Source organism: Schistocerca nitens, chromosome 8 (genome assembly GCF_023898315.1).
Source record: "Schistocerca nitens isolate TAMUIC-IGC-003100 chromosome 8, iqSchNite1.1, whole genome shotgun sequence".
Taxonomy (NCBI): Eukaryota; Metazoa; Arthropoda; class Insecta; order Orthoptera; family Acrididae; genus Schistocerca; species Schistocerca nitens.
This window is the reverse complement of record NC_064621.1, coordinates 66,565,809-66,586,331: the sequence shown is the minus strand read 5'-3', so window position 1 is coordinate 66,586,331 and position 20,523 is coordinate 66,565,809. Positions and strand designations below refer to the sequence as shown.

Here is a 20,523-nt window from a genome sequence, read left to right as displayed (position 1 = left end):
AAGGATGTAGGTTGCAGTAGGTACTGGGAGATGAAGAAGCTTGCACAGAATAGAGTAGCATGGAGAGCTGCATCTAACCAGTCTCAGGACTGAAGACCACAACAACAACATCAGAAGTTTTTAAATCACGGACACAAAAAATGTATTTCCACAGCTGTCTGCAATAAAACACCTCAATACAGTTGAATGGTGGGGTTGGGAGAGTCTTCTCTAAATCAAAACATTACACTGGTCAGTCAGAACATAATGACTACCTACCTAATAGCCGGTATGTCCACCTTTGGCGTGGATAACAGCAGCAATGTAGCATCTCATGGAGGCAATGTGGCCTTTGTAGGTCACTGGAGGGAGTTGGCACTACACCTGCACACACAAGTCACCTAATTCCCATAAATTCCGGGAAGGGACACAATGAGCTCTGACATCAATTTCAATCACATCCCAGATGTGTTCGACTAGGTACAGATCTGGCAAGGTGGGGAGCCAGTACATCAGTCAGAACACACCACTGTGTTCTTGAACCACTCCATCACACTCTTTGCCTTGTGACATTATGCATTATCTTGTGGAAAAATGCCACTGCCATCAGGAAATGTGTTTGTCATGAAGGGGTGTATGTGGTCTGCAACCACTGTTTGATACTGCTTGGCCATTGTGGTACCATGCATGAGCTCCACTGGATCCATGGATACCCATGTGATAGTTCCCCAGAGCATAATGGAGCCACCACCAGCTTATCTCCGTCCCGCAGTACAGGTGTCGAGGAGCTGTTCTCCTGGAATATGATGGACTCGTGCCCTCCCATTGACATGATGAAGAAGGTATTGGGATTCATCAGACTGCAGCACCAACATTCTGTACTGATGGTTATGTACCCATTTCAGTTGTAGTTGACAATGTTGTGGTGTTAACATTGGGACATACACAAGTCGTTGGCTGCGTAGGCCCATCGTTTGGAGCGTTTGGTGCACTGTGTGTTTAGATACACTTGTACTCAGCCCAGCACTGAAGTCTTATGTTAGTTATGCCACAGCATGCAACCTGTTCTGTTTTACCAGTCTGCCCATCCAGTGGCATCCGACATCTGTGGTGAGGGGTGGCTGACCAATGCCACAATGTTTGGACGTGGTTTCACCTTGGTTTCGCCACATGTTGAAGATACTCACCACAGCACACCTGAGAAGTTGCGCAGTATGCAAAATGCTTGTGCTGAGCATCTGCACCATCACAATCTGCCCTAGGTCAAACCAAAACAGATTGTGCACCTTCCGCATCCTACATATGGACAGCATGCTCACTGATACTATACACGCTGTGCATGTGTAAGACTAGCAGTCATTCCTCACCAAGTGACACTACTGTCTCCTGGTCAGGTTCATATAGATAGCAGTTTTTACCTGCTTCTCAGATTCAACTGTCCTGAGATGAATGTCCTTCTGAACTTTGAGTGTATTAAAATTTGCATTGTCATGCTTCATCAGATTTTCCAGTGTGTCACAATCTATTCACATATCAGTGTGAGGGTTTTTGAACTTGAGATTAAAATGGTTTGCAGACATACAGAGTGTAACAGATACAGGTGCAGATGCTTTTATTGGTGACTGAGGATGGTATACTGAACAACATTACGTCATTTACAGACTAATAATTATGGCTATTCCAAGTCATGTGGTTGGCAGTACTTCCAAGTGCTTGGAGCAGCAGGTCAGGTATTGAAGTGTGGATGCATGGCTACCAACAGTCAATCTATACTGACAGGCATAGTCCACTAAGCAGTGCAGTTAAAACCATGCAGAAAACATCAGGTCATAAAATTTGTGATGTGTTTATGGAAAGACAGTTCGTTGTAGAGAAAAAGCAAGATGCAACATATAAAAACATCTGCAATTATACCCGTTACACCCTGTATATCTACAGAAGGAATCTTTTACAGGGTCAGCATTTCTTGTTATCCCATATTGTTTATACAGTTCAATAAGCTTCCTAATATTTAAATTTGAAGAAAGAAACTTTATGGTTGATGCCTTCCTCTGGTATAGTGACTCATATATTCAGCAAACTATTGATGTGTTCTTTTACTAAATTAATTGTTTCCTGTGGGGGTTTGTTAGCTGGCTCTTTCTTCCCTCTTTTGATCTTTAGGTGAAACACTAGTGTGTGAGTCCTTTACTTTTTTTAATACAACATTGTTAGTCCTCTTGTTAGACTCATCCAAGGTTAAGCAAAAATTTATTTGCAAACTCTTTCACCCCATAATAATAATAATAATAATAATAATAATAATTGACAGCAAGAAACAAGACAAAAGCTATAAATACTTATGCTATACCAATATTGACCTACTCATTTGGAGTAGTGAAATGGAGTAACACAGACCTAGAAGCACTCAATACACTTACACGATCACAATGCCACAAATATAGAATACATCACATACATTCAGCAACAGAAAGATTCACGTTAAGCAGAAAGGAAGGCTGAAGGGGATTCATTGACATAAAAAACCTACATTATGGACAGGTAGACAATTTAAGAAAATTCTTTCTAGAACGAGCAGAAACTAGCAAAATACACAAAGCAATCACTCATATAAATACACCGGCTACACCACTGCAATTTCATAACCACTTCTACAACCCTTTATATCACATAACATCAACAGATATGAAGAAAGTAAATTGGAAAAAGAAAACACTACATGGCAAGCACCCGTATCATCTAACACAGCCACACATCGATCAAGACGCATCCAACACATGGCTAAGAAAAGGCAATATATACAATGAGACGGAAGGATTCATGATTGCAATACAGGATCAAACAATAAACACCAGATATTACAGCAAGCATAGTATTAAAGATCCCAATACCATAACAGATAAATGCAGACTTTGCAAACAACAAATAGAAACAGTAGATCATATCACAAGTGGATGTACAATACTAGCAAATACAGAATACCCCAGAAGACATGACAATGTAACAAAAATAATACATCAACAACTTGTCATAAAACATAAACTAATAAAACAACACGTTCCCACATACAAGTATGCATCACAAAATGTACTGGAGAATGATGAATACAAATTATACTGGAACAGAACCATTATAACAGATAAAACAACACCACATAACAAAACTGACGTCATACTCACCAATAAAAAGAAGAAATTAACACAACTAATCGAAATATCCATACCCAATACACCAAATATACAGAAGAAAACAGGAGAAAAAATTGAAAAATACATCCAACTGGCTGAGGAAGTCAAGGATATGTGGCATCAGGATAAAGTTGACATTATACCGATTATACTATCAACTACAGGAGTCATACCGCACAATATCCACCAGTACATCAACACAATACAGCTACATCCAAACGTATATATACAACTACAGAAATCCGTAAATTTTAATACATGTTCAATAACCCGAAAGTTCCTAAATGCAATGTAACATATACCATACAGTTAAAAGGAAGTCACGCTTGATCAAGGTCTGCGTCACTTTTATTTTTGACCAGACATAACGTCTGAGAAAAGAAAGAATAATAATAATAATAATAATAATAATAATAATAATAATTACTAATGGCCAAATGACAATAAAATAATAATAATAATAATAATAATATTGTCATTTGGCCCTTACACCAATAGACAATGTCACACATATTATGCAACACAATTGATAATTTATAAGAAACAACTGGATTGTTGCTAGTGTTACAGTATTATATTAGATTTGAAGTATTCATTTATGTCATAGAATGGGTGGTTAATTAGCCAGTCATACAGTATTTGTTTGAATGCTTGTACAGGTAGTTCTTGTACAGATTGTGGAATCTTATTGAATAATTTGTGCCCCATGAGTTCATAACTGTTCAGTGATTTTGTCAGTCTGTGATATGGCTGTCCATTTTGTACTGTAACAGTATACATTTTCTTTGCATTTTGCTTCAGTAACTTCTTTGTTTGTGTAAATTAAAACATAGTATATGTACAAGTTTATTACAGTCATGACCTTTTGTTCACAAAACAATGGTTGATGGTGAACTTTATAAGAACCAGTAATTACCCTAATAGCTTTTTTCTGCAGATTTAAAATGGCATGCATACAATTAGAGTTCTCCCATAAAATAATACCATATGTGAGTATGCTTTGGAAGAAAGAGAAGTATGATGTTCTAACATACCTTTTGGGTATACAGTCTATAAGTCAACATAACAGATAAATTACTCTTGACAGCTTACCACTAATATATTCTACATATTGACCCCAAGATAATTTATCATCTAAATGTACCCTCAAAAACTTAACATGACTATGATTGTCTGATGGAAACTTGTCTTTCAGACTAAAAACCATGTGCTGTGTTTTGTTGTATTTTAATAAGAAGCCATTTGCTTTAAACCAGTTGGAATCTTGGTCCATTGTCTTTGCAACACAACAAAAAGGGGCCAAATATGTATCCTTGGGGGACACCTACCTTAATTTGTTCTATTGTCGACATTTCCTTGCCAACACAGACAGTTTACCTACAGTTCTGTAGATACAATTTAATAGTTTAAGACTGTTACCTTCATTGCCATAGAATCCAATTTCTTCCAGAAGTGATGTGTGCTCTTCACTGTCAAAAGCTTTACTTAGACCACAAAATGTCGCTTGAGAAACATCTTTATCCTCAAACACTTGTTATATGTATTTGACTACAGAGTTGACAAATTTTTCCTAAAACCGTACTGTGATTCACTAATTATGCCTGGATTTTCAAAGTAAAAATATAATTGTTGGTAAATTACACATTCCAGTTGGCCTGTAACTTGAAGGTGAGTTAGTGTCTCCTTCTTTATGTATTGGAACTATCCTAGCCCCTTTCAGCTCATCAGGAAAATATCCCTCTGCTGAGCAGTTGTTTATACAATATGTTAAGGGATATACAGTACCATCCATTACTTTCTTTAGTATGTTACAGCATATGTCATATATACCTGCACTGTCTGACGGTTTTAGCTGTTGTACTATCCTTAGGATGAGACTAGGAGAGACCTCAGAGAAGGCAGACATGCATGTATTTGCCAGTGATTTACAAAACTTTTTTTTAAAGAATCTCTGATGAACTAATATCAGGTTTGATAGTAGAATTTCCTACATTCTCATAATAAAATAATCATTAAATTTTTGGGGACATATTACTTTCCTGTTTCTTTCATTTTAGCAACACTATTTATTAGTTTCCATGTGACATTGCACTTGTTGGTGGAATTCTCAATACTGCTAAAATTGTGTGCTTTTTTGGCCTACACAATGGCCTTTTTATGCTTATTCCTATATTTGAGATATACTGATCTGGCATGGTCAGCCTTCAGACTTGTATACATTGTGCAGCAGAATAACTTTATTTTTCAGATTTGTTACTTCTTCACAATGTCATGGGGTTTGTTCATTTTTGGCTTGCTTTTGAAGCCTTTGTCAGTTATTTTGCATTTATTTATGGGAATGCTGTCATTAAATCGAGTCACAAATGCTTTAAAGAACCTTTCAAATGTTAGCTTTGCTGACAAAATCATTACATAAGATATAAAGTGTGTCACCATAACACTGGCCAAACCAGTCTCTTTCTGCAAGGGACTTCTGAAACCTGACAATTTTATCATTTGTGACAGGTATGGTGATTAAAACTTTTGGGACAGGCTTTGCTATATTACTCTTATCATCAGAGAATCTAGTTTTACAATTTAGGAATACAGAATCGGGGGCCCAGAATGGAAATACAGTCACATCACATGATTCTTCTGTAGTTTCAAAATTGACAAAAATGTTGTCGAGATGTGCTTAATCTCTTGTGGGTCTTTTCTCAATAAAGTGTAAATTGCACTGTCTTGGAAGATTTTTCAGCTCAATGACACTACATTTGTGTGTTGTTACATCAGAATCTGAATTCAGATCTCCACCTATTACGTCATAATGCAACCATTTTGGCTCTCTAAATACATGTAACAGCATGCCCAATTTTTCTAGAAATATACTGGTGATATCCTTAGGTGACCTGTACAAGGATATTATTACTAATTTAAAAGTATCAATGACTATACCAGTATCTTCATAATTCTGTTTGTCACACAAATACTCTAGATCCTACCTATTAATGGAGCAACTGAGTGATTTGTTAATATATATTGCTACACCACCTCTTCCATGCAATTTTCTACAGTAACTACTTGCTATATTGTAGTTATGAAGTTTCACAACTGTAAGTTCACCCTCAGTAGCCCAATGTTCACCCAAACAAAAAATATCAGATTTATTATCTAGGCCAAAAGTAGTCACAAAACGTTCTTTATGTTTTGTTCCTAGAATGTTAAGGTAGCAAATTTTAATTTTGAAATTGTTATTCCCTTCAGACAGAACCTTTTTGTTAGAAGCTATAATATGATTTACCCTGCTTATCTTATGAGCTTCTTCATCTCACTGCATTCCACTGCTTTCCGACTACTGAGAACACTTGACACTGCTTCTTCAACTGCAGTTCTCTTCCCTCCTCCTGATGGTACTGTACTTACTGTTCCTGGTGAAACTTGTTTTTATGGCTTTTGATGGTTCTGCTATAGCTGCTTCATTTTCTAATGCTGCTATTGATAAAGCCAATAGTGACGTGACAGTGATGCTTCACATGCTGATACTGATGTCATTTCTTCTTCATGAGGTGTTTCCAGTGATGTTTCTCCCTCATACAGTGTTAGTGCATTCTGTTTTTCATTTGCTGTTGGCTGCGAACCTGTTACAGGTAGCACAATTTTTTCGTGGGTATCCACTCCTACGGGTTTTTATGATCTGGAGAATTCTTTGGACAGTACTTCCTTGCCTAGGCTGGCCTGTGTGCAGTCAGTGTCTTGCAAAATGCTCTCCAACACAACTGGTTACCACAATGAAAGTTGTGTGCACAAAACTGCTATAAATCTTCCTGAATTTTCTGTTTATTGTGATGATTTCTTTATTTACACAAGAATTTTCAGTTAAGTCATGCATGTCTGGAATGCTAATGACAAATATCTTGGCTTGTGACATTTTTCCTAGTGATTCTTTCAGTGCTTTTACTGCAAGGTTACCCTGGTTTTTGTACACATCATTTCCTCCTCCAATTATGATACAGTTCACACCGTTTTTTTAGTGTGGTTCAGAGTTCTTTAACAATTCTCATAAAGGATCTCCAGGCTTTGAAATTTCAGGGACTTTATATTCTGACTGATTATTAGACATGATTATAGCTGGTCTCCTACCATGACGTGTTGATAATATGTATATTTCTTCTTTTTTCTTTGCTGTTTGCTTTTCTGTCTTGTGTTCCACATTTTCACATGTTGCAATAACACAACTTTTATGTTTAATGGCACATGGCAGTAATGAGTTTTCTCTGACACATTTTTGGTCAATAGTTGTTTCTGAGCAATTTTCCGCAGCATTGAAATTTTCTTTCTGTGGTTTTGGACAGTCTTCATTTAGAACATCATATTTATTCATTAATGGAACATGAAAAATGTTCATATTTAATACAGGGTGGGAGAATTTCTTAGGGCTAATATGTACACTCTCTTGTTCACAGCTTTGCATCTCTATGGGAATGCCCATACACTGAATCAAACTTTTCAGCATTTTGGCATATTGTCTAGCATTTCTTAAGTTGTTTTGCAGTTCTTCGCTCACAGTTATTGTGTTTCCAGCGTTGCACATTTCTAGAGCAACTTCATGACCATTTCACTCAGTTCGACAGTCACACTAATATTTACTAAGCTTTGTTTCCATAAGACAACATGAATGATATCATTTATGCATCACTACACATATTCTGATACCTTTTATGACTTTTTTTCCACATAGCAGGCAATTTAATAATGGTAATTTACCACTATTTACGAAGCGATTTACCACTGCATCTGTATGCACCACCATCTTGAATCCGAGGCTGTACTCTGCACCTAAGTTTTTATCTTTTATCATGTCTCCTTTTTTAAATTCTCTGTGAGTCTTTCAATGTGACTGAAGTTGCCCAATTTCCAGTGATCATCAAAAAATCTCTGGCCACTTCATTCGCGGTAGTTTTATGGTTCTCTTGAATCTACATTCATGAGGATGATTTTCCATTATTTTACCTGCATGAAACTTTCCTTTTTTGTCAATACACTCTGTTCTAAAGTTTCTATTTACATGTGCATTGTTCGCTTCCACAAGTTTTTGCTTCTGAACTTGTTCCTGGTGTCCCTTGTTCTGGAATCTATTTTTGATTTGGAAGGATAAGCATCATCTGATTCAGTCTCATTGACCATCTTTTCATCATCAGTTGATGAAGAATCAGCAGTAAAACAAAACATATCATTTAAGTTCAGTTTTGTTACATTAACAGCCACTTGTTATGTTTGGTCATAATCACTAGTGTAGTACATTAGACTAGTAGTTCTCATTGTCATCAAAAACAGTAAGAGGAACCAAGCCAAACTCAAATCACCTTCGTTTACTTCTTGATTCATTCAATATCTCATCACCAAGTACATATTCTTTATCATAGTCACAATCTGGAAAGAAACAATAATTGTAGCTTAAATTGCAACTTATTGTATTTATTAAATAAAGCTAAATTTGTATCTTAAAATGATCACTATCATTTACCACCAAAGTACACGTCATGTTCATCAGAAGAATCACTAAGACTACTTAATACTTGTTTAAATAATTTTTTTGAAATTAAACAACAAAAAATGCTTTGTTTTATCATCTGTGTTCATTTGTGATTCAGTGAGCCAAACAAACATGAAACATTAAACACCACAAAATTGGCAGCGTGTCACTACAACACTTTCTGAAACAGGTGTTGTGTTTGAAGCCATTGGAGGTAAATGCTTTACATATCCCTGTTGGCTTCCAAACAAAGTTTTACCCTTGTTGGCTTTCAAACAGATATTTTGTTTTTTCTACTCATCGGTATTCATTGGCAGCAACATTTTTATGTGCTTTAAATATATGTTTCTGCTCGTAGCTCACATTTTTCAAAAAGCACTCTTATTTCCCTTGGGCTCTCGATGCCTCAATCCAGAATGAGGCAAGAGCCCCGTCTTGCCCCTCTCTCCCTTGCGGACACCTATGTGCAGGCTTGACATCAGTGCAAGCAGACAAGGCATTGTTGCTAAAAGAAATTTTCCAAAATTTTCAAATTGGCCATCTTCCTCGTGATGATCTTGAGGTGGTGGTGCAGTCAGCATATTTCTGGGTAGCTATCACTTTAAAATTATGGCACATAGTAGCCCTTATCTGCAGATGTTTCAGTCCTAGAAATTACTTCACATGTTCAGAAAAATAAGTGCAACATTTTCAGCTCAGGAATCGTGCTGATCCTCCACATTGCCCTTCTATATGGGTCTGCACAAACCTATTTTTTGCCAATATTAACATAGGAGGTATTTTATATTCCAACCTATAGTACGGATCTTGCACTAACTGATTTATATTTTATCCTAAACTGAAGGAATGCCTGTCCATTCATCGTGTCCAGCATATCGGACTGTTACATATTAGTTCAAATTAGGTCTCACTTCCAGTGGTGAATATGTTGAGAAGTAACTAAGTGATCATTGTGTCTGTTTAAATAAATGTGTCTATCGGAATTGCTTGGCAAGGTGAACTGTAGATCTGGACATAGCGGGAACTAACTTGGTTGCCTAACTATGTACTGCCATGTTCCAGTTAAAGTTGTGCATGTTGTTACCTGACAGTGCAAGCATGCCTTTAATGAAATAAATTTATTGGCAGTGAGGATGAGAAGGCAGTGACAGTGCAGGTGGCACAGGTAACAAAACATGCAGGGCAGGTTTAAGGCCCAAACAGCTCAAGCCACCTCATGGGATGCCAGGCTGAGGGGGGTGCTACAGGTTTTACAACTGTAATATTTCTGTACAGGACACATCACAGTTAGTAGCAGCTGGAAGAGTCCTCAGGGGCACCCAAGTGCAAGGTTTATATATTGTACTTACCACAACATGTGGAAAAAGGGTAAGGGGGAGGCACCAAATTATAAGTTGTTTGTGTGGAAAAGGTTCTCAAAGCAGTCCTGATGTGTAAGTAAAATGTTAAATATCCTATTATGTGCAAATTTCAGCAGGAGGGGCATGACATTGAGATGTGTGGAACTGAAGTATTTACTCCAAGGAAAAAAACAACGAATCTGCCATTGATAATATTAGTAAATGTGTTATCTGATAGCAGTTTATGTGACACCATGAAAAATAGGATACATCAACTTTGCAAAAACTTTGTAGCTAATGTTTTCATAAGCAGACTTCAAAGCTAGCAAAAGAACTGCTTCAAGGGGAAGGCATAGGTTTAGGGACAAGGACTGGATATGAGGCTGAATAGTGATGTGATTTAAGGTGCCAATAACCTCTCCCTAAAGCCATTCACTGTAATGTGGTTTCATTCAAGAGATATTGTGTTTGGAAAGTGGATAAGATGAATATAGGTACCATCCGTGAAAATGATGGCATTTTGCAGAACAGCAAACAGCATGATAGCATAGTGTATAAGGCTGCTAGCTGATATGCTGTGGAACACTGGTTCAGTCTAAGTTAGAAGTGAATTTTTGTATTCTTTTATCTTTTTCTGTATTCTTGCTCTACTTTCTCTTCTGATAACCATCTTCACAACAAAATAGACATCAAAGAGATCAAATATAATTAATTTCGTATTTAATATACTGCAACCACATACAGATTTATACATGATCTTGTGTTTTATAATTTTTAGAGTAACCAGGCACTTCAATCAGATACTGTGCACATTTTGCTATATCACAGCTGCCGCTATTGTGTTTCTTTTCAATGGATCATATGGAAACTGATATTGTCCATTTTCCAAGGATGATCTCCCTTTATGAAAACCCACCAGTGTGAACAGTTTTAGCTTATGCTATGTGGCACCTTAAACTACTCACCACTCAGTCTGTTTTATGATCCTCCTACCCAACTTGTGCTCTTCCTTTGTTATTAAAATTGTTCCAGCCACAAACTTGAGAAGTTCTTGACCCACCTGGACAGTTGTGTGCTGATGAAAGTGAGTAGGACCATGGCAACCCTGCCACCCATAGACCCCAGGGTGACCAGTGAAGCAAGCCAGCAACTGGGGAGTGGGAGCTATATGCTTATCTGAGTCCATAGTGAGAGGTGCCAGCACGGCCAGCAATGATGGCAGATAGAGAGGAGAGGCTCTGGTGACGGAGATCCTGCTTCCACCCCCACTGATGGCAGTGCCTGCACAGTGCTATGGCAAGCTGCAGGAAGCAACACGCTGTCGTTGCTGGTGAAGCCCTGACCACCACAATAAGGTTTGCTCAACCCTCACAGTGGCCAGGGCTGACAAAGAACGAGGTGTTGGGCCCACAGCCCACGCGAAAGGCCCTGGACTCATTGTGGGGCACAACTGGTCCTGGTGGCATGCCACAAGTCAATCTCCATTGCAAACCATGAAGACGCGGCAATAGCACTGGCTGTGGATGATGGCCAGAATCCAGTGACAGAGCCACCCAAACCTCCTGGCCCAGACCAGTGAACTGGGTGTGAACCATGGAACAGTGACTGGCATCACTGAGGGGGGGCCTACCAGGGAGCAAAAGGTTGAGCAGCACCAATGGCTGATGCCCATGTAGGAGCCTGGCAGGACTCTTGACCCCAGCTGGCATTGTTCTGAAAGAGCTTAAAAAACTGTGAGAGCCTCATCAGCCAGGAATTCTTTCACTTGCACATCTGTGTCTTCAATGTTTGGACTAGGGATTCTGTCTCACCATTCGGCTGCATATGGAAGGGAAGTGCTGTGACATGTCATGGCAAATTCTGTTCTGTATATAAAAGTCCTTGAAAGATTGCACTATGAACTGAGCACCATTGTCCAAAAGCATGGTGCAAGAAGTCTTCTATGGAGAAGATCTTCAAGAGAGCCTTAATAGTTGCATCTGCTGTTTGCTGTTCTGGACAGGCAGTGAATGACATAGTGCACTATAATGTACTAAGAAAAAGTGTCAGTGGATAATAACCAGAAGTGATTAATAAAAGGACCAGTGCAATTAATGTGGATTCTTTTCAAAGGCTGTGCGGGAACCAGTAATGGTGAAAAAACAGTGTTCATTGCCACCTGCTGACCCAAACACTTGGGGCAGGCTGCAACAAGGTGTTCCACCTCCTGATCAATGCCCAGCCAAAATACGTGGCATTACGGCATTGTATTTGTGAGAAAGATCCCCCATTGATCCTGAGGTAATAAGTGGAGGACCCTCTGCCACAGAGCTGCTGAAACCATGATAAGGGGAGTAAACCCTTCTATTGACAGGAGAATAATGCTGTCCAAGAGGCAGAGGTGATGGTGTAATGCATAAAAATTCCAAAGCAGGTCTGATGTCTGGCTCTGTGGATGGTCGGGGCCCATGTTGCATAATGCTTATGACCTGCTGGAGCACCAGATCAGCAGCCACAGCAAATTTGATGTGGGAACTGGTGATGGGCAAACCATCCACCATATACCTCACCTCTGTATCCAGTTTTTCAACTGGATAGCAGTTCCTTCTGGTCAGATGAGGATTCAAGGTCCTTAGGGAGCCAGAACAGAGCACCTGCATTTGCATGTTGAGATGTGGGATGATAATGGTTCTCATAATTATAGCAGGACAAGAACAGAACCCAACACTGAAGGCAATGAGCAGCTTTGTCTGGTAAGGATTCTGACAAACTAAACAGTGAAACCTAGGAATTATGATTAAATGAAATTTTATACTAGAACAAATGAAATTTTTTATGGTGTAAACAATAGCAAGAACTTCTTTTTTCACTAGGGAATAATGCTGATGAGTTGATTTGCATGTTTTTGACAATAAAGGCAATAAGCTGTTTGGAGCACTTTGAATGGCGATGGGCCAAGAGCATCCGCACCCCATATCGGGATGTGTCTGTGGCCAGAACATTATGTTTGCCAGATTGAAATGTTGCAAGATACGGCAGAGAGTGAATACTATCCTTAAGCTGCACAAAAGCATGCTCACAAGCTGCAGACCAAACAAAAGGAGCACATTTCCAAAGCAACAGATGCAATGGGTAGGGAATAACAGCCACTCTGGGAATAAACTTGTGATAGTGTGCAACTTTGTCGAGGAACGCCTGAAGTTATTGTAGGCTAGATCCTTAGGAAAAAGCTGTAATGGTGGCTGCATGTTGCTTCATGGAGCACACACTCTTCTGGGAAATTTCATGACCTAAATAAACAATGAAATGTTGGAAAAAGTGTGACTTATTGAGATTATATTCAAAGCATTCAGCCAACAGAACAGTAAACAAAGAACAGAGGTTATGTAGATGGTCATCCGAGGTAGCATCTGTCACGACGATACCATCAAGATAATTAATGCAATGGAGAACAGCCATCATAATCTATTCTAAAAAATGCTGGAAGATGGCAGGCACACTAGCAACCCCAAACATTTGACACTGATGCTGACAGATGATGAAAGTCATATTAACTCCAAGAACTGTTTTGATGCTTCATCTAATGGGATATGAGGGTAGGCTTCAGACAAGTTGATTTATGAAAAGAATTTTTGAGCAACTCTTCCAGGCAATACAGGAGGTAAGTGTCTATGAGTGACTGTGCATTAATAGTGACATTGAAGTCACCACAAAGCTGAAGTTGACCAGATAGCTTCTTTATGATCATGAAGTGTGTAGCCCATTCTCCTGAGGAAATTGGTCAAATCACTTCCAATGAAGTTAAGCAATCCAGCTCTGTCTTAAAGTTGTCACGTAAAGCTACTGGTACTGACCATGTCCAAAAAAGTTAAGGCAGTCAAAGGGTTTTAGGGTGATGTGTGGTGCAAAATTGTTTGCACAATATGACCCTGGGGCATAAACGTCATAAAACTCGGAACACATGGAATTCCATTTTTGATAAGGCACTTAGTCTGACACTAGACACCCTGCATCCACAATAGCAAAACAAAAAGTAGCAAAGGCATCTAAGCCACACAGATTTTCAGCATTTGCATTGTTAACAACCAAGTATGTAATGGAATGAACAACTGTGTTGGCCATCAGTTGGCTGAGAATAGGAATCTACAGTTTGTTACAGTTTACCAATCGATGCTTGATGTGTGCTAATGGTGATGACCCTAGCTCTGGCAAATGTCTGTGACTTGAATAGGGACACAGCTGCCACTGTGAGTTGTAGTACTAATGGCTGATTCATCAACTGCATTTCAATGAAAAGTTTGTTCTGGCTTGCAGACAATGTCAATCACAGTTACGAAACATTATTAATATCAACATCCAATGATAGTATTCATGCAGTGACTCCTGCAGGAGGGGGAAGGGTACATTTTGACATACAGCTGCTACATGACAGAGGGTAATGAAAAAATGGCATTCACTGTTCCTGCTGCCGACAATGCATTTGTTCGTGTCGACCCAGTTGGCTTGTTGGTACTGTGCCTCTCTCTTCTTCACCCAGTGTACTAGGCTCCATGCACTGGGCTGCATGCTGTCAAGATTGACAGCATAACCCCAAGCCTCCAATTGTCAGCCCACGGTGTAGAAAACCTTAAATGACTGTGCAATATATAAATCTCTTCCAACACTGGGTACTCAAGCTTAAGGGCACATTGACAAACCTCCTTATATGGGGCTGAATGAATGATTATGTCTTTGACTGTGACATCCCAAAACTTAGCTGTGATGAAACAACACTTATAACTGAGGCCTTGTAGCTGATCTGCCCAAGTGCGATATGACTGCTGTGCCTGTTTGTGACATTCATCGAATTCAGCACACACAGCAACCACATGCATATGCTTGCAGTGATGAGAGGACAGCAAATTACATGCATCGACAAAAGAAACTGACTCTGCTTCCCACAGAGGAGCTAACTGGTGTAGCAGTTGATACTTACGAGGTAGTAGGCAGTATCCATGATAAGAAATGAACTTTACAGACCTTGTCAACTGCTCGGAATGCCACAAAATTTTGGTGAACCCACTTCTTCTTAGCATTCCAGTTTACCGTGGTTTCAGCACAGGTGAACAACTGGTGGCTGAGAATGGGTCAGGATAGACAACAACCACTCCAATACAGCTGTATGCAGCTGCTGTTGTCACAGGAGTGACTGGAGTAAAGCCTCCATGATCCAGCCGAACAGCAAAGAAACCACGGAATCCAAAACATATGAAAATTTTTCCCTCACTTGTTGCAACTTGTGTTCTAGCTAGGAACACAAGGAAACACACAGCCATGAAAGAGATACAATTTTAATGGATGACAGAGTGAAATCAATTAGAATACATGAAATTAGTTTATATGTCAAGTCACATTTAGTAACTGAGGGCTCAGAGGCCCATACGTTTTGTTATAAAAATGCTATCCATGACAGATGTTGCTGGGGTAGTGCTACATGCACACTGTGGATCTGATGAAGGTGGTTGGTGAGAATTGATAGCGTTTGTCTGTTTCTGATTGTGACATTCTGTACTCTTTTATCTGGATGGGACGTGGTTAGTGCCATTGTGGGATTGTATGCTTCATAGAAATCAGTTTTGTTAGAGAGATGTTGAATAGTACACCGTAAAGTGCTTTGCTTTCACTGCACAAAACAAGTGACACCAAGATCTTTCAATAACCAAAATGATTCTCGCATAGAAAGTCAGCTGTTCATAGTAGGTAGTTAATTTGCTGTAGGTTAGTGACTTCTTGCTCTGTGCTAAAGAACTTTGAGTGTTACCTTCTGTTAATGTGTTCTGAAAGAGTTCCTTTCAGTAGAACCATAGCAGACTACCTTAGTTCTGGATTTTCTTTAGCTAAAGAAGAATTCGTTGCAAAAGTTGTATCTTAATTTAATATTGATAGTTTCTTCTTGTACCGAAACAAACTGTAGTGCAAATCATAGTTTCTCTGTTATTCTAGACTTATCGATGTGAAACAAAATGAATGATACTTCCATTTCAGTACCTGAGGCTGTAATCTGTTACAGGTCTGGGGAGATGCTGCAGTGCAGATATTTTTTGCATTGAGTCCAGCTTGGGGAGGTCTCATTACTCTTGCATCCTACAACAAATTCTCCAACAACTGTTACAAGTAAGAATTAAAAAAAATTGTTCATGTCTTTACACTGTTGCATCAGAATTGAAGGCAGAGTAAATTTTTGTATTGAATTAACCATTGGGGTATTGCAGTATTTTAAGCACTGAGTCCATTGTTTGCTGACAGGTGGTCAGTGCTTTGACTGCTTAGGGAAAGACTAGGAAGGTAGGTAACACAGAGCAACAGATACCATCACTTATCATTTAGTTTTTTTTTTTTTTTTTTCACTATTGTGCTTCATAAAATTGATCATAATTGCCAGTGATTCTGCTCAATTTAGGACATCAAGAAGAAAAAGTAGAAGTTCCACAAATGTGGTGAATATTAGGTGTTGTGGAATTTATCACTAGCTCGTCCTTCCTGAGTAACTGCTATCTCAAGGTAAAGTAGTTCATTAATACTGGTAAATTAGTTGTCAAGTAAGTGACCAAGTCAACATGTAACAGTTAGTGATAGGAATTCAATTAAAGGGTTGTGATGATTGAAAGTAATTTCCTATTGACCTGAAGCCTGAGATTATAATGGTCTTAAGGTAGATGAAATTGACTGGTTGGTGGATGTGACACTTATTGTCAATTCAAGAAATGTTCCTGTTAGTCTGTATCACAAAATATGTTCAGGATTTTCTTTCAAGGAATTCTTGGATATCATTTCAGAAATAACCTTCAATCTAGTATGATAACACCATGCAAAGACTAGCTCATAACAATCTGAACAATAGATCATTACTCATTGTAAAGATGACATGTTGAGTTGCAGACAGGCACAACAAAAAGACTGTTACACATTTACACTGCTGCTCAATGTGACTGTTGCATTCCAGTCCCACCTGCCAGAGAAGGCAGTCATGTGTGTGAGGTGTGCTTGCTTGTGTGTGTATGTTTTCTTTTCTGAAGAAGACTTTGACCAACAGCTAAATGTATAACAGCCTTTTCGTTCTGCCTGTCTGCAGCTCAGTGTGTGATCTTTATGGTGAGTAGCAGTCTATCCTTTTCCTAATATTGTTGACATTCCAAGCTGGTATTTTCATTGTTTCATAAAGATTTGGGGTATACATCTGACATTGTTCACTTATAACAAATATATCTGGAATACTCTGAAATCAAAACAGATTCAAAGAGTTTCTAGTGTTTCTTTCTTGTCCAGCTCAGGGGACTTTCATAATGTGAAAGAGATCCATATTAGAATTATGATAGGAAATTCACTTTTACAGTCATGTAAACCACAATTTAAAGCAATGAAACTGCTTTTGTTGCCTTGAATTTGAATTATGAATACAATGATTCATGTTAAAATAAGTATTACTGGAACAGAACAATGGAAAATCCAGGATGAAACAATGACAATACTATGAAAAGGAGAGATTGCCACTTGTGATATAGAGGAGATGTTGAGTCACAGACAGGCACAACAAAAAGACTGCCAGACATGTGAGCTTTTGTCCAAAAGGCCTTCTTTTAAAGCAGTATAATAAGGTACAGAAAGTTCTGGTTGAGAACTATGAATTATTCATCAGTAAAGGAGACAACTCACAGAAAGGCAGATGCGCTGTGTCATTGAAAGGTACACAAGAAAAATTTACAGAGATTCTCTGGCTATTGGAATACACATCCTTTTTCTAGCTTGTAGGAAAAACATCCTCACAAATGCACACACACTCACTCACACACACCTGTCTCCCTAAATTGTGCTCAGTTGACTGCTAGCTTTTTCCTGGCTGACAGTTGTGGTTCTGGGGTGAGATAGGGGTGTGGTATGGTGTGGAGTGAGGGATGGAGAGTGGCAGGAGACAGGGAGGGGGTTGAAGGGAAGCATCTGGCAGCTCGTTGGAGAGTAGGGAGACATCTGTGAGCTAGCTAGGGCTGTAGGTGGTGGGGGCCAATGGCAGATGGCTGGTCACGTGAGTCCATAGACTAGGGTGTGAGATAAAAGCACATGTGTCCAGCCATCTGCCATCTGCCCCCTCCACCTACACCCCTAGCTAGCTCACAGATGGCTCCCCACTCTCTGATAAGCTGCCAGATGCTTCCCCTCAACCCCCTTCCTGTCTCCTGCCTCTCTCCATCCCTTACCCCACACCACCGCCTCATCTCTGTACATTTACTGTGGCCCAGGAAAGCACCAGTAGTTGACTGAGCTCATTGTAGGGAGACAGGCATGTGCATATGAGTGAGCATGTGTTGGTTTGTATGAACGTTTTCCCTACAAGCTTGAGAAAGGGAGTTTATTCCAAAAGCTACTGTATCTCTGTACCTTTTGTTTGTGTATCTATTAATGACGCAGTGCTTCTGGATTTTGGTGAGTCGTCTTCTTTATTCCTGAATAATTTGTTCCTCTAAAGTAGACAACACACAGATTCCCACAACCACAACTCACTCACTCACACACACACACACACACACACACACACACACACACACACGACTAATGTCTATGGCCACAGAGGCCACACTGTGACTGGAGACAGTAGTCATCTATGTTGAGGTATGTTTGTGTGTGTGTGTTTGTGTGTGTGTGTGTGTGTGTGTGTGTGTGTGTTTTGTCTATTTAGTAGAAGATCTTTTGACCAAAAGCTCACACGTCTAGTGGTCTTTATGTTGTGTCTGTCTGTGACCTAAAATCTCTTCTACATGGAGAGTAGCAATCTACCATTTTCATAATACATTAAAGACCCATTTTTATGTTCCTGCATTTTATGCTCTCCTGCATTACTCATTCATTTTTTTTTTTCAGTCTCAACAGAAATCCTGTTCTGTCAATACAATGCTTTGCCATCATTAATGACTCTATGTTTCAACGTTTCTCACACTTTAAGTTTTCTTTGATATTGTCACAACCTTTAACATTGGTTTTCATAGAGATTTCTTCAAAAGGTGTGTGGTATTCCTGCTCAAAGTCAGCCGTGATACAAAGCAGAAAATGTAGACTAAGTGTAAAGTTATTAATCATGTAATGTAGTGTTTGTGCAGTAACCAAGTTTCTCCTTGTAAGCATGTTGGGTCATAGCCACCTGTATTATAAGATGACAGTGTTGGGATGGATGGAAAAGTGTACTGAGTCACTGCCTTAATTATAATCATGATCTGATGATAATGACTCTAGTAACAACCTCCCTACTGCTCGTTGTGTTGTATTACAACAGCTTTAGTTTAATTTCATAGTCATTTATACAAATAAACTCTGCTTTTGAAGACAGCTTTCTCTGTAATAGGCTTTCATGAGTTGTTTTAACTTCTGTGTGAAACATGCTACTAAATAAACCTCCTCAAGATTCTCTGTAACTGATAGCATCTTCCACCCTCTTTCTCACCCAGGACTTTTCTTAACCTGCGCAGTATTAAAGTCTAATGTTAGCTTTGCCACAGTTTGCCACTTGACCTGTTTTACAGAACTACTCAGTGTTCGAGGTCAACATCTGCAATGATGAGTGGCCGGCTAACCTCATGACGTCTGGATGTGGTTTCACCTGGGTTTTGTCATGTGTTGAAGACACTCACCCCAGTACTCCTCGAACACCTGACAAGTCGTGCAGTTTCCGAAATGCTTGTGCTGCACATCTGGGCCATCATAATCTGCCCTTGGTCAAATTCAGATAGATTGTGTGCCTTCCCCATTCTGCACATGGACAGCATGCTCACTGATACTACATGCACCATGCTTGTATCAGACTAACAGTCATTCCTCACCGGGTGATGTTGCTATCGCCTGGATGGATTTACATCAGTAGTAGTTCAGTGGTCATAATGTTCTGGCTGATCAGTGTACAACTTAATCAGCCAACAACCAAAGGCCTCTCCAATCTGTAGACAATAAGACTCAGTTTTTACAGTTTCTAATGCACAGTTCAATAAAATCTGACACTTCAATTTCACAGAATGGGCATATGACTAGTGAAACTGAATAGTTCGTATTTGAAGGTGGTCAGATAGATAGTAAACTGTCATGGAAAGCCTACATTCAGGATCTTCTTCAGAATTAATGCTGCCGTTTTTAGTATTCGAATGTTATCTGAAGTAAGTGATAGTTCGACATGAAAAGTAGTCTACTTTGCTTATTTTCATTCACTTATGACATATGATATTATATTTTGGTGTAACTCTAACCATTCTCAAAGGATGTTTTTGGCTCAGAAACAGGCGGTTTGGGTGATAAGTGATGTAAGTTAGCGAACTTCTTGTCAAACCCCATTCATTAATCTGGGTATTCTGACATTATATATCCAAAAACAAAGATGATGTGACTTACCAAACGAAAGCCCTGGCAGGTCGACAGACACACAAACAAATACAAACATACACACAAAATTCAAGCTTTGGCAACAAACTGTTGCCTCATCAGGAAAGAGGGATCCTGATGAGGCAACAGT

The 20,523-nt window shown here is 39.1% G+C and overlaps 1 protein-coding gene across 1 annotated transcript in view; it reads left to right on the top strand.

The window, feature by feature from the left end:
- The window catches only part of LOC126199389 (sodium- and chloride-dependent glycine transporter 1), a 629,023-nt gene that overhangs the window by 479,718 nt on the left and 128,782 nt on the right, over positions 1–20,523 (top strand). The window contains exon 7 of the mRNA XM_049936308.1: positions 16,048–16,151. Coding sequence (XP_049792265.1) covers positions 16,048–16,151 — 104 coding nt within the window. The remainder of the gene's footprint in view (positions 1–16,047; positions 16,152–20,523) is intronic.